This window comes from Penicillium odoratum (assembly GCF_028828045.1).
Source record: "Penicillium odoratum strain IBT 22623 chromosome Unknown utg000003l_segment0_segment0, whole genome shotgun sequence".
Lineage (NCBI taxonomy): Eukaryota > Fungi > Ascomycota > Eurotiomycetes > Eurotiales > Aspergillaceae > Penicillium > Penicillium odoratum.
In genome coordinates this window covers 1,757,766-1,771,341 of record NW_026643145.1, presented here as the reverse complement: position 1 = coordinate 1,771,341, position 13,576 = coordinate 1,757,766, and the positions used below count along the sequence as shown (strand labels likewise).

The window sequence follows — 13,576 nt, the reverse complement described above, 5'->3', positions numbered from 1 at the left end:
TTTTGTCTCTGCATGCACCAGTTGACTTTTGTTCTTTTCTTCAATTTCATTGACAAATAACTTGAACTTTGCATCGCTTGTCCAAATCCAAGGTGGGAAAGGAGTTTCATCGCAGTTGCAGTGTCCGAGTTGGACCCGATGCACCGGCTTGCAGCGATGAATAATCGGTTATTCAAATCGGATCAAATTTCCAGATTGATAATGATTGTAAATCATTGAAGTTCCAGGTTAAGTGGGCAGAGGATCCACCTCCAAACTCGACCACTCGACGGTGGCTTGCAGGTTGCAGGTTGCAGTAATTCCAAGAATCCATTCCAAGATTTTCTACTTTCCTCCATTAGCTCTGTACGACTTCGGATAAGGTAAGCGCGAGTCGTTGTTTGGCTCACGGACCGCCCGTATCGAAAGGACGCAATAACAGGGCCTAGAGCCGGTTTCCAAAATTGACTTCCGGGGAAGTTGAAAGATTGAAAAACAAAAGATCAAATTGAACTCAACTGGATCTTGGCAGAAACTTACACCGCCGATGGTCTCCTGATTGAGCATTGACCTTCTTAACAGTTAAATACATTTGCTCTACACTTCCCTTCCCCCCTTGCTTCGCCTTTGTACACCTGACAACATTTGAATGAAAGCTTCTGCCTTGGGGATACGGGGATACGGGGATACGGGAGAGACTGCACTTATCCCGCCGTTGGAAGTGTCAAAAGTTCTTTCGGGCTTTGCTTTACCCTTGTCGGCTTCATGCATCAATTCCTACTACCAGGTCATTGATGCATTAGCCCCGCCTTGGGGCAGCCCACATTGCAGATTCTCTCTTTACTATGGCATGTTAGTCCACTCCGAGTCTGTACAAAGTACGGCTATACAAGTTTCTTGGTCTTTCCAGGTGCAGATTTTGGTGAGGCTAAAGCGGTGACGCTGATGCAGCGGCTCTGCACGTTAAGGGGAATGGCTATTTGGAATTATAGATGCCAAAGTCCCTCCTATCTGCACCTCACTTTCAATTACAATTTCAATCTCAAAAGTCCCAATTTCCTTTTAGCCCTCATTATCGACTATGATCGCCTAAATACATCCCCTCGACAGATGTAATTCCCTCCACTGACTCGGAAAGAACATCCGTCCATACACATGATTGGAATAATGACTCGACATCCCCACTACAGATTCAAGATAGCGCCACTCGAATATGGAAGCTTGAGCTCCACAACCCCCGAATCCACAGACACCATTTCCCCCACCGTGATATTATTCATCCGTACGGGCGCACCGCCCTTTAACTCGTAGTTGTAGGACCAGCCATCCCAGGACACACCGGTGATCGCATCACTCCCATTCGCCATGAGACGGTGCACCGATAAGTGTTTCGCCGAGGTCTCGGGTAACTGGAAAGAGTAGCTCGCCATGGGACGATCCGACGATGCGGACTCGGTATAATTGTACTCCTGCATGTTAAGCACGGCGATCCGGGTGAGTTTCCCGTCGATGTACGTGGCGTAGGCGGCTTCGGTGTCCTGTGGGAGAGGGAGGTTCACGACTTGGATGTCGGATGAGCGGGAGCTGTCTCCGAGCATGGCGGCGACCATGATGTTTCCGTAATAAGGGGCTTTGGTGCCGATCGTTGTCTTGTTGGTAGGAATTGGCTGCCATGCTGCATACCGATAGTCCGTTCCTTGATGCATGTGGGTTCGTCGGATACTCTGTGAGGCGCAATAGAGGTTGAAGTCGACGCCCCAGAGAGCTGCACCGAAAGAGTTGGATAACCCGGGCTTGCCTTCGTTGTAGAGGGAGTTGGTCTCGCCTAGAATGTAAGGAATATCCTTGGCTAGACCTTCTTCTTTGAGGACCCGTGAAAGATTCACATGTTGCTGGACGCTGTGAACCGTTGACGTGTGGTTCATCAGGGTACGTTGGAGTGTGACCCCTGGCTCAGTAGCGCCGCCGATATAACTAAATAACAGTCAGAACAAAAGACATGTCAAAGAATCTCAATCCCAAGACCCACTTATGCATCGAGTTCAGCTTGATATCATGGTCCGTATCAAGTCCATCCTGCCATGTCTTCACGGGGTCCAGGCTATTCGTCAGTCCCGCAAATGACGGCGAGATATACTGATACTGAGCCTCCGTCGTCATCTCCGGACAAGCCTTTGCGATCTGGCGCCTGACAAGCCGGGTCTTAGATAGCCACTCATTCACATAATCGCTTTCTGTCCAATTAGCTGGCCGCTTAGTATCCGGTGTACTCGTCTTGAATAGGTCAGGCTCATTTCCCATCTCCCAGTAGGCCAATTTGCCTTTGAGGGCTTTGCATGCTAGAGGAGCGGTAGCCAGCAGTGTATCCATTCCTGCAGTGCCATTTTTGCCCATATCAAACCCGAAACTGAACTTGGTATCGGGCCATGTTGCATATGATTCGAAGAAAGAGGGGCCAATAGACACGATAGATGGATAGTCTGTAGATACAGCAGGAACAACAGTGCCATTGATTCCGGTTCTCAGGTTGGCGTCATACAACGCAAAGTCTCTGTTGATATTAGAACCCAATGTCGTTGTTCGGAGGGATTGACTTACTGGGTATTTCCACCGACTCGGATATATGGCTTAACACCTTGAAGGTCGGCAAGATTATCTAATAGCTGGTTCGAAAACTTGTTTGGCTTGGACAGATTGCCTGCCAGGTACATTAGCTTGAATACCTACTTATCCAGAGAGCTTTGATACATACCGGCATATTCAGGGAAAGAAGCTAACTCAATCGAAAACGAGACAAATGGGCGCAGAATTGCCGCACCAGCATTATCGGGCGCACTCTTACTGACTGTCACAGGTGATGAGTTATCTCTCACAGTAGTCGGGTTAGCAGCGACTGCAGCCGCAAAAAGCAGCAAGGTATACATTGTGAGACAAATTTGTTTGTTGTAATTCATCCTGCAACATTTGAAGGCTCCTTTATGGCTTATGTATGGTCAACCATTGCCGACGTCAAAATAGGTAGGCTATTAAGCTTTGACCTACGAGGCCTTCAAAGACCGCTTGCAACAGTAACAAGCTTTAGCACGGGGATATGACGGGAATGACGACAAATCATTGCCGCAAGATTAGCCGGAAGGCAGCTTTGGGGTATTTACTAGGGTGATAATGCGGGGGGTTACATCTGGGGAATGACGATCCTTGCTTTGTTCTCGTCAGGGTCGGCTATTGACTGTATAGTGGCATCTACTCGGCAATATCCAGTTCAAAATGTAAGTCCGTAAATTTCACATAGAAAACTGGTATCAGTTAACAACTAGCTCACGAGCAATAAACACCTTCGCCGGCTATTCACCTAATAATAGCAGAGCCAGCATAAAATAATCTACACAAACGAAGAAAAAGCAAGATCATCGTAAAGTCCGTCTCGATCCTCTGTCGAGAGATCAGGTGTATTTGCGGAGCTAGAAACACCAATTAGCCTTATGTTCATCGGATTTGGAGGCAATAAGAAACTCACATCAAGAGTCAGGGATTTACTGCTATTCTCCTCTTGATCTCTGTAGATTCCGACCAGCGCCTCGCTGTTTTGGAACAGCCCAGTCTTCAAACTAATGACAATGAATTGCATACCAGGAGCGGCATGGTCATGGATATAGTTGGCAATGCGGGCAACATTGGTGTTGTCAAGGGCTGCGTCAACCTCGTCCAGCACGAAGAAAGGCGAAGGCTGGTATGAGTGAATTGCAAACAGCAAAGCAAGCGCGGCCATGGTCTTCTCACCACCAGACAAGTGTTCCATATCACGGAAACGCTTCAGGGGAGGCATGGCGTGATATTTAATGCCATCGAGGTAGGGCTCATCCGAGTCCTCGATATCAAGGTATCTGGAACATATTAGTCAAGCTGAAGGAGATCCAGGTAATGAAATACTTACGCTTGTCCGCCCAGCGGATAGTTGGCACTGCGTGTCAATTCCCGGTAGATGGGACCGATTTGCTCGGAAATGTGCGCAAAGGCCTTGTTGAAGAGATCGGAACGCTTCTTCATCACTGCCTCGAACCCCTCCTTGGCCTTCCGGGCTTGCTTGCGCGCATCCTCAAAGTCCTGCTCGGTGCTGCGAAGCTTGTTCTCAACCGTCTCGAGGCGCTCCATCGCGCGGGTGTTTGGTGCCATTTTATCGAGCTCGCTGTTCAGAAGGCGAATCTTTTCAAGCAACTCATCTTCGAGCTTATCATCGGCCTCCTAGGATAAAATTAGCATGAAATATCATACAAGTTCCAGTTAATACATACCTCTTTGAGTGTTTCGCCGAGAGAGTCAAAGTCGACCTCAATTCCGTAGTCCTGGACCATGGGAGTTTCATCAAGCTCATCAGCCTCGTCAACATCCATGGCATCTGGATCGGCAGCCTGCACCAAATCATCGATGGGAAGTTTTTCGAAGGAATTAGATGAGTCGGTCAACGGAATGTCGATGTCTTCAAGCTTGCATCGGCGGAGAAGAGCATAACGGCCAGACGAATTACGCTGGATTTCAGCTTCATGCACATTAATGTTTTTAAGCGCCGCTTCAACGTGTTTGCTGCGCTTCTGCAGTTCTCTTCGTTGCTCGGCCAAGTTCTCTGCTGACTGCGCATATATCTCCTTTTGCTTCTCCAGGTGCTCCCGCAGAAGCTCAAGTTCGGCAGCACACTCGTCAAGCTTGTTTCGGATCTCCTCTTGTTCCTTGTTAAGCTCCTCAATCAAACGCATATCGCGCTCAAGCTGGGCCTCGAGACCGCTGACACGGTCCTCCGTCGCCTTGATCCGCTGCAATTCAAAGCTGAGCTGGTTTTCGATACGACTCTTTTGGGTGGTGAACTCGAGCTTCTTCTGCGCAGCTTCCTCCTGCAACGAGCCTTGTTGTGCCTCATATTCGCGGATATCATCATATCCAAGGCGCTTGCAGAACTGGCCATAGATCTCATCTTCGACTTTACTAACCGATGATTGAGAAATCTCAATGGTCTGGTCCAGCTCATCGAGATTCTCCTTGCGCTCAGTATATTTGGGACGCAAGTCTTCCAACTGGCGCTTGACAAAGTCTAGCTCGCTGCGCTTGCTCTTGATGTTTCTCTCGAGTGCCTTCAGCTCTTCGCGGGAGTAGTTCAATCGCTGCTCGAGACCAACCAGCTCACCCTGCAGGGTTTCTTCCTCCGAGCCACGGTGGTGGCTCTTAGGAAGATTGCCAAGATCGCCCATCAGTTTATCCTTCAGCTTGTAGAGATTCTCCACTTCAGAATCTTCCCAGCGTTTGGAGTTCTGCTGGGGACCTCGTCCACCGGTCATGAGACCACCTTTGTGGATCACTGTACCATCCAGGGTAACAGCTTTAGCATCAACGTTCCTCTCGTAGCAAAGGTACTTTGCTGTGTCCAGATCATCACAAACAATAGAGTTTCCACAGGCGTAGCTAATAGCACGAGCGACCGAGTCCTCATAGTCGATGGTCTCAATGGCCGGGCGCATATTTCGGTGCATGCCCTTCAAGTTGGAGTTGACAGGCTTCACCTGGATGGTATCCAATGGCAGAAAGGTTGCCAGGCCTGCACGCTGGTCGCGAAGATGCTGGATGCATTCCTTGGCAGTCTTTTCATTGTCCACCACAATAGCATCGAAATGGCGACCTAGAACGGTGCTAACTGCCTCAGCATACTTACGCTGCTTGGGCTTGCATAGATCACTGACTCGTCCCTTGACACCGGGGAAGATACGTTTAAGAGTCGAAATCATCTCTTTGGCGCGCAGCTCACGCTCGTTCTGCTTTTTTCCGTTGTCTGCTTCAAGCAGCTTCCTCAGCACAACCTGCAGCTTCTCCTCGAGCTCCGTCCTCACTTGCGAGACCTTCAGGCGCTCCGATGTCAAGGTGTTGAGCTCCTTTTTCTTGCGCTCGATTTCCTTGGAAGTAATCTTTGTCGTATCCTCAAGAGATGCTTGACGCTCAATCATGTTCTGAGCATCCGACTCCAGGCTTTTCAGCTGCCATTGAGTACCTTCGAACTTGCCTTTCAGGCTGTTAACAGCTTCGGCTTCGGTCTTCCGTTGTCTCTGCAGATTGTCGAGATTCAGTTGATCTGCAGATGAACGTTTGCTCACTTCTTCCCGGAGCTTATGGTATTCTTGCTGATCAGATTCACTGAGCTGAATGCCCTGCTTGCTTGTTGTCTTTTGCCACTCGGTCTCCCATTGAGCCTGAGCTTTCTCTACGAGCTTCAGGTCATTTTTCAGCTTCTTAGCACCATTGGAGTAGGTTGTACGCTCCTTCCTAATCTCGTCGATTTTCGATGCGTATCGCTCAACCTTTTTCTGGGTAATGTCAACCTTCTCATCGACGGGTACCAGAGAGTTGTTGAGTTCTTCGATTTCCTTCTCCTTTTTCACGATACTCTTCTCAGCCTTGCTGACATCTCTGCCAACACGGGCATGCTCTTTCTTGGCATCTTCAACGTTCGTCTCATATTTCTCGACACCACGGCGGTATTCCTTAAGCTCATCCTGGTATTTCTGAATGTCAGCACTCGAATCATCGATCAAGCGCTGGAAATGGAAGAGCTTCCATAGAATGTGGGTAATGATCGCCTGGTCACGTTCCTCGGCCTTCCTGGCGTAGTTCTCGGCCTCCCGCTTCTGCTCTTGGTACTGCTTGACCTCGGAGTTGATGCCTCGCCGACGGTTCAGTTGAACAGTCTGCTGCTCAGCCATCTCCTCCGCCTCTGCCTTCAACTTCTCGTAGTCGGCCTTGTACTCCAAACTGCCGGAAATTTGTTCGATCAACCGAGTAAGGTCTCGAGGCGATTGGGATGCTATAGCCTCCACATCTCCCTGGAAGACGAGGAAGTTGCGCGCGCGAATCAAGATGTTCTCATCCTCCAAAGCCTCGTTGTATTGCTGAGCGGTGACAATTTTGTTGTTAATGCGGTACTCGCTGGCGCCTTGGCTGGTGATAGAACGACGCCATTGTTGCTCTTCACCCGCATCATCTTCATAGCAAGCCATAACCCAGGCGGTCTTCGGGTCGTCCATGCCACCGGCATCTTGCGAAGCATCCATTTCTTCGTCCTCTTCTTGCTCGCCATTCTCTCCGTTGGCAGGCGCCCCATCGACTTTTGACGTGCGCAAAACACGACCACGGTATACAAGATCACGGAGGTTGGTAGATCGCAGGTGGGAAGACTTGATTCCTAGAACGAACGAGATGGCATCCATCCTTATGTGGATTAGCTAATGCCTCGGAAAAGTTCATAGTCAGACTACGTACGAGTTTGACTTGCCAGACCCGTTAGGGCCAATAATTGATGTGAAGTAGGCATCTCCAAAGAGTAGCGTATGATGTCCTTTGTAAGACTTGAAATCTGAAGTAAAGTTAGCCGATCTGCGCGGTACCCTTTTGCAGCCATACATACTGAAAAGCTCCAGGCGAATGAGTTTTCCCATGGTGCAAAGCAGCCGCTTCCTAAGGAAGCCACACACTCAGGATTCTCAGGCGAAAAGGGTGTGGTTGATGTCAAACCGCGGTTTTGACTGGGCACAAATAAGTGGGAGGGGCGCGATATGGGGAATCGCGCGTCCACCCTGACGCGCCGGATGTCACGTGGTTTGGGTTCACGCTCACGGCTGGAGTTTCAGGTCGCCGCAGTAGATATTTTGTCAATTTTTATGTGAGAGTTAAGCTGAATGGGCGTTGTTTAATTTCTGCTAAAATTATGTCTGTCAAATGCAGCATCATTAGTTTGGGTGAAAGAATTTAACCTTTTGAGTTGAGATTTATACCCGAACTATGTATTTTGACATCCATACTTAAAGATCAGGGGTTAAACGCCTGGGAATTTTTTAAATCCTCTTCTTTCTAGACTCCAGAATATTCAGGCTGATTGAAAAACGAAGACACAGAATAGATATAATAAGTATGTTGTTTGGTGTTACAGGGCGTATATGTACAAGTGCTAACCAGTCCCCACCATCGGAGGGGCGCGAGACGAGTAGACAACATTTAAAGACAAGATATCTTGAATGCCGAAATTGTCCATTGAGTGTTCAGACGGCGAATAACAGATCAAATTTACCCCAAGCTCAAGACCTCTCGAACTTGACTGGGTTCCCAAGAGCCATAAAGTCACCCGCCACATACCCATTGGAATCCACCCGGAAAGTTTGCTTGCGGCCCTCGACTTTCAAGAGAATAAAATCCTCACCAGTGAAGATTTGTCGCATAGACATGAACATTTTCCAAAGACCAACACTCGTTGTTTGGACGGGTGCTTTGAAGAAACCCAGCTTCGAGTCCTGTGCCGAGCCAATCTTTTTGCTATCCCCCTCAAACCGCTGTCTTGAATCCGGCGAGATCACTAGTCGACGAGAGATGGCGACCTGCGACGGCAGGACCTCAAAGTGGTAGGGTTTTGTGAATGGGATCATTCGTCGGACCGCAAAGCGAATATGAGGCTGGTTGTTGGCCTTGACGGCCGTGATACTCCGAACCAAATGGCCCGTCCTCACGAGGAACAGGGTTCCCATGACACTCATTGTCACACAAATACCGCCGAATAGCCCCTTCTGCCACATAGGGCGCTCTAATTTTGCATCACGGAAGACGTCGTTGGAGTTAAACAGGGCGTACGCAAAACAAAATGCTGACAGGCCGTATGCGCTGATAATGTAGGTGCGATGAGAGGGTGACCGGAAGAGAACAACGTCGCCTTCTCTTGCAACTTTTAGCGCCAACCGTCCTACTGATCCTGCTGGAACGTTCGAGCCTGGGATAGCGTTTCGTGGGGATGTCTTTGCTGGACGCGCCGCTCGTGCGGTGCTCGTCACAAATGAGCGCCATGTAGAGGAGAGATCTTTCTGGCAAACATCTCGCACCGAAGGCCCGGTGCACCTGTGCCAGAATAGTCGGAAGGTAGCAGGTCTAGAAGCCATTATTATTGCGCGGACTCTGTTGATGCCACGTCAGTATAACATTTCATTCGTGCAGAAGCTAGCGGTTTGAGCAAAGCCAATTGAATGGGGATTCAACAGAGCCATAATGAACCTTATTGAAAGAAGCAATTCAAGGGTAACAGAGCACTTACCAATGGACCGATCAGCTCACCGTTGTTCTCCTCGGAAAGCATCGCAATGTCGAAAACAGCCGCTGCGGCAGAAAAATGTTCCCGACCCGGCCGCCGGTGAAGCTCCCAACGGCCTCAACACCGGTCATTTCCGCTCAATCCCTAAGCTCACCTCTCAGATCAAACAAAGAACTCTATTACCACGAAAACTAACGCTACTTGACGCGCTGGTGGGATCTTGGTTGATCGTGCCCTCTTTGTCGCCATTCCAGCTCCTCCGGAGACTTGCGACTTCACTTGAAGCATCTCCGACAGACCAGCGACACGACCCAGATACATCAACTTACCATTCAAAATGGCCGCTCGAATTCCCATCAGCAAGGTCCCGGCCATGTTCGCCCGCCGCCAGCCTCGGACTATCCAAATCTCTAAGCGTAAGTCTTTACTCTTTACTTCAGGGACAATGCGATCGACGGCTCCACAACACAGAACATCCTTATCGGAGTTCAATTGTTCAAGCAGCGCAGCTCTCACATACTAAGAACTGTCCATAACTAATTATCACTATAATTACAGGCATGCAATCCTCCTCCGCACCACAATACCACAATCCCGCCTACCCCCTCTACCCCTCCGTCAGCCAGCTCCTGCACCAGAAGAACATCCCCGAGTCAGAAATCTCCAAGATTCCCGCCTCAGGACCCAAGGGCCGCCTCCTGAAGGGTGATGTCCTCGCCTACATCGGTCAGATCGCCGCCGAGTACCCAGCCGCACAAGCCACACAGCTCGCCAAGCTGACCCACCTCGACCTGAGCAGCATCAAGATCGCAGCACCGGTCACTCCCGCCGCGCCGGCCGCAGAGCTCAAAGAGGAACCGGTTATCGCTAAGCCGCCGCCTATGACCTCAATCGCAATTTCCGTTTCCCTTGCGGCCGTTTTGTCCGCCCAGAAGAAGATCCAGGACAACCTAGGGGTCACTGTGCCTCTTTCTAGGTTCTTGGCTGTGGCTACTGATCTCGCCAACGACGATTTGCCTCGCGCGAAGAGCGACAAGCCTTCTGCTGATGAGCTGTTCGAGGAGGTTCTCGGTGCGCAGCCTGTTACCATTTCGCGTGGTGACTACATTCCTGAGTTGAATGCTTACGAGGCTCAGGCTCCCCGTCGGGTGGAGCCTGTCGCTGAGGATATTATTGATATTCTGAGTGCCAAGCCTGGCAAGAGGGCTTCTCCGGTAGCGTCCGCCGTTGAGAGCTCTGCTGGTGCTTCCAATGTCTTCAGCTTGGAAGTTCCGGTTGGTGAGGAGGTTCGCGCGAAGGAGTTCTTGGAGCGGATCAAGAACCTTCTACAGGTCGAGCCTGCACGTCTGGTGCTTTAAATGGTGCTTTGATCATTAGAAACTGTTGGATTTTAGAGCCATTTATTTTCATTTCACGTCTCCATTGCGTTCTGGGGGACTTAGGCTCATGTATTTAGTGTAGCATAGGTAATCTGACACTGCCTGGGTCTACTTTAGTGGACATCCGCATTTCAATTTAGCTTTCACAGATGCACGTAGTTTACAGGTATAATTATGTCAATTCAAGATTGAGGTCAGTCAACCTTCATGATATTTCATCCGAAACCTGAGAAATGGCAGAGCCCCTGCGCCGAACCGATGGTATGGCATGACATTAGATCCAAAAAGTAAAGCAGTAAAGGAAATTTGTTGAAAGAGAAGTGGAAATAATAGAAAGGGAGAAAGGACATGTCATCATCAAAGGGCAAGTTGCAATAAGAAACAACCATCCTTCCTGACGCCAACGCCTGATATCGGCGACCCAGTTGAAACACCATGAGCGCCACCGCTTGGACTTGAAGGGGGAAAGGTGCGCCAGAAAGAAAATTCACGAGAAAGAAAAAAAAACCGGGAAATGATGAAACGCCATGAAAGACAACCGATGGGGACAGGGAGCTTGTCCTGCAAGAACGAGGATGCTCCCTGCATATTTCCACCGATATACAGAAATGAACCAGGGCCGTAATGTAAGGCCGATGCAGAAATGTTCAAGATCGAGATCGAGATTTCCTTGATACCATGCAATGACAATCCGCCGAGAATTAATGCCCAAGACCGAGAACTCCATGTTGCATGCAGATGAAAAATGGAAAGGTAAGAGAAATCTAACGAATGCTGCCCCATTCCGATAGTTTGCTACCCTCGCGCCGCGAGTCTCTGGTAGCTCGTTTGTCGAAAATCTTCCAGAATCTGAGTGTCTCGTCGCCAGCACCAGTCACGACCGTTTGGCCGTCTGGACTCATAGCGAGGTACAGAACACGGAAAGTATGACCTGTTAAAGACACAATTTGCTCCATGCGTGGATACTTCCAGATGACAATCTGATTCTGGCTGTATCCATGTGTGCTGATAATCTCATCCGAGTTCTTGGACCAAGAAAGGTTGCAGACCTGGCTTCCGGTGTCCATCTCCTTGATTAAGGAGCCAGTCGACGTGTTCCAGAATTTAATCGTCCGATCTGCGGTACCCCCGCCTGATGCAAGTAGGTGGTGTTGGTGAGGCGACCATGCAATGGCCTTCACAGCGGCGCAGTGATCCGAGAATCGGTAAAGCGGAGTCTCACTCAACTTGTCCCACACCATCAATTTGTTGTCATTGCCACCGGACGCCAATTGGCCATCTTCGGTGTTCCATTTCAACCCGCAGACCTCTTGCTTGTGGCCGGACAGTCGCTTGGTCCATTGATCTGGGGAGCGGACATCACGATGGTAGATCAGACGATCGCGGGATCCTGAAGTGAGGATGTGGTCATTCCAAGCCAAAGCACCGACACGGTTGGTATGGCCAACCATCGTCCGCAATCGCCGGCAATGTTCAGCATCCCAGATCTGAACTAAGCCCTTGCCAGTGCCGATGGCGAGATGAGTGCCCTAAAGCGAGATCTTTTTAGCTACATTCGGACCAAGAAACGAAAATGCATATAACATACCCTCTGGATCCAGTTCACGCTGGTAACAGTGTCGTCCTTCAGCTCACACAGTTTGGTCACGCGGCCAGATTGAGAGTTCCACATGTATACAGAGTTGGCCAGCCCAACTCCCAAAACATTGCTGCTACCCCAGTCCACCAAGTTCAGGTAGAAGTCATCCTGTAGATCAGGCGCATCGAGGACTTTGTAGGGAACCTTATTCACATAACGGGGTTGCTTGCGTGGGGTTTCAAGAATGCGTTGACTATCATATCGAATGGGTGACAGGGAGTAAAGATCAGAACGAATATTAAGATTTGGTGCATGTGCACTTCGGGGAGTTTTTGAGGGTGTAGGATGGTTGGAGCCCGGGCGACTGGGCCCATAGTTGAAAAGATTTTTGTGTGGGGTAGAAGGGGTCAAGCTGGCGGGTGGGAGGTTGGAGACGAGAGTAGGTGGTGTATGAGATCGAGTTTTGTCATTGATGCCATTGTTGAATCCCATCAATGGATCAGAGGATGTTGAAGTGAGGTCAGGTTGAGGGACGGTATTTCCAAACAATTCACTGCGCAAAACCCGGGAGAAAGTGCGGTTCGCTTCTTCCGCTATAGAAATGGTCAGTGATGTCGTCTCCATGATAGAAAGGAACCACAAACTCTTCTGAAAATGAAGCTCCGAGTGAGGAGCACGTTTCTTTGTTTTGGATGGAGTTGTAGGACATCCATCCTCGTGAAGCAGACTGTACGTGGCCTGTAAGTCTTGTCCATCACGATTTGGGATAAACCTTGGATAATAGTCAGTTCACGATCATGGTTTGATCAGGGCATCTCAAGGTTGCGCTTGACTGACCGATCTCCATAGACTCGTTGTCTTTTCCGACATGGACTCGCGCCCGGTGTCCTTTCCCTTGGGATTCCCGCTTCTTCATACTCCTTCAGTGCATTGGCTAGCGCATTCGGATCCACTGGCTCTGATCCGTCCTGGGCTCGCGGGCGGCTTCCCATGTTATCTGGATACAATATTGTTCTCTTCGCTGGCATGCTGGGTGGTGTTTTTGATCCGGGTGGGGAAACGATATTGGCTGCTCTGAAATTCGACGCTTGCGACCGGGTATTGCCTGTTGTTGCCTTTCCAGCTTTCACATCTGTTTCCTTATCCTGAGATCGGTCCCCCATAATGGCGGCTGATCCACAGGCCCCAGATTCAGATTGCGCAGAATATTGTCCGTACTAATAGTTTGCATGCGATGAGATTCAGGAGCTGAGTGATGGAGCTTTTTTCAGGAATGTGTTGGGTGAGATGTTGTTATTTGAATTGTTCGTTGCTGGGGCTTGTTTTGTGATGAGGATCCCGGATCCAGCCACAGAAGCGGGGCGCTTCGACACGGGGTATTAGCCTGTTACTTGAGAACCTCAAATGAAGCTAAGAATTAACTGTTCAAAGAGCCAAGACAAAGAGAATGGCATTCAAAGAAAGGGTGTGATAAGCGTATGGAAGGTATCCAAGGGCGACTTCTCATCCCTCTCTCGGTCACGCGTCGGGTAC

General features: G+C 49.6%; 5 protein-coding genes across 5 annotated transcripts; 1 reads left to right on the top strand and 4 right to left on the bottom strand.

Moving 5' to 3' along the window:
• Positions 1-1,163: 1,163 nt before the first annotated feature.
• On the bottom strand, positions 1,164-2,903 carry N7520_003922 (glycosyl hydrolase family 79 C-terminal domain-containing protein; the record flags this gene model as incomplete). The annotated part of the gene is made up of 4 exons (XM_057137857.1): positions 1,164-1,953; positions 2,009-2,530; positions 2,578-2,677; positions 2,732-2,903. The coding sequence occupies 4 exons, from the start codon at positions 2,901-2,903 to the stop codon at positions 1,164-1,166; spliced, it is 1,584 nt and encodes a 527-aa protein (XP_056998322.1).
• Positions 2,904-3,422: 519 nt separating this feature from the next.
• On the bottom strand, positions 3,423-7,451 carry N7520_003921 (cohesin subunit SMC1; the record flags this gene model as incomplete). The annotated part of the gene is made up of 6 exons (XM_057137856.1): positions 3,423-3,440; positions 3,497-3,863; positions 3,914-4,221; positions 4,272-7,224; positions 7,276-7,369; positions 7,421-7,451. The coding sequence occupies 6 exons, from the start codon at positions 7,449-7,451 to the stop codon at positions 3,423-3,425; spliced, it is 3,771 nt and encodes a 1,256-aa protein (XP_056998321.1).
• A 636-nt stretch (positions 7,452-8,087) lies between these two features.
• N7520_003920 (uncharacterized protein) lies at positions 8,088-8,936 on the bottom strand (the record flags this gene model as incomplete). The annotated part of the gene is made up of 1 exon (XM_057137855.1): positions 8,088-8,936. One exon carries the CDS (start codon positions 8,934-8,936, stop codon positions 8,088-8,090), a length of 849 nt encoding a protein of 282 aa, XP_056998320.1.
• A 486-nt stretch (positions 8,937-9,422) lies between these two features.
• On the top strand, positions 9,423-10,443 carry pdx1 (uncharacterized protein; the record flags this gene model as incomplete). Its single annotated transcript, XM_057137854.1, has 2 exons — positions 9,423-9,501; positions 9,644-10,443. The coding sequence occupies 2 exons, from the start codon at positions 9,423-9,425 to the stop codon at positions 10,441-10,443; spliced, it is 879 nt and encodes a 292-aa protein (XP_056998319.1).
• Positions 10,444-11,228: 785 nt separating this feature from the next.
• Positions 11,229-13,206, bottom strand: N7520_003918 (WD40 repeat domain-containing protein; the record flags this gene model as incomplete). Its single annotated transcript, XM_057137853.1, has 4 exons — positions 11,229-11,993; positions 12,053-12,636; positions 12,688-12,815; positions 12,881-13,206. The coding sequence occupies 4 exons, from the start codon at positions 13,204-13,206 to the stop codon at positions 11,229-11,231; spliced, it is 1,803 nt and encodes a 600-aa protein (XP_056998318.1).
• Positions 13,207-13,576: the final 370 nt, after the last annotated feature.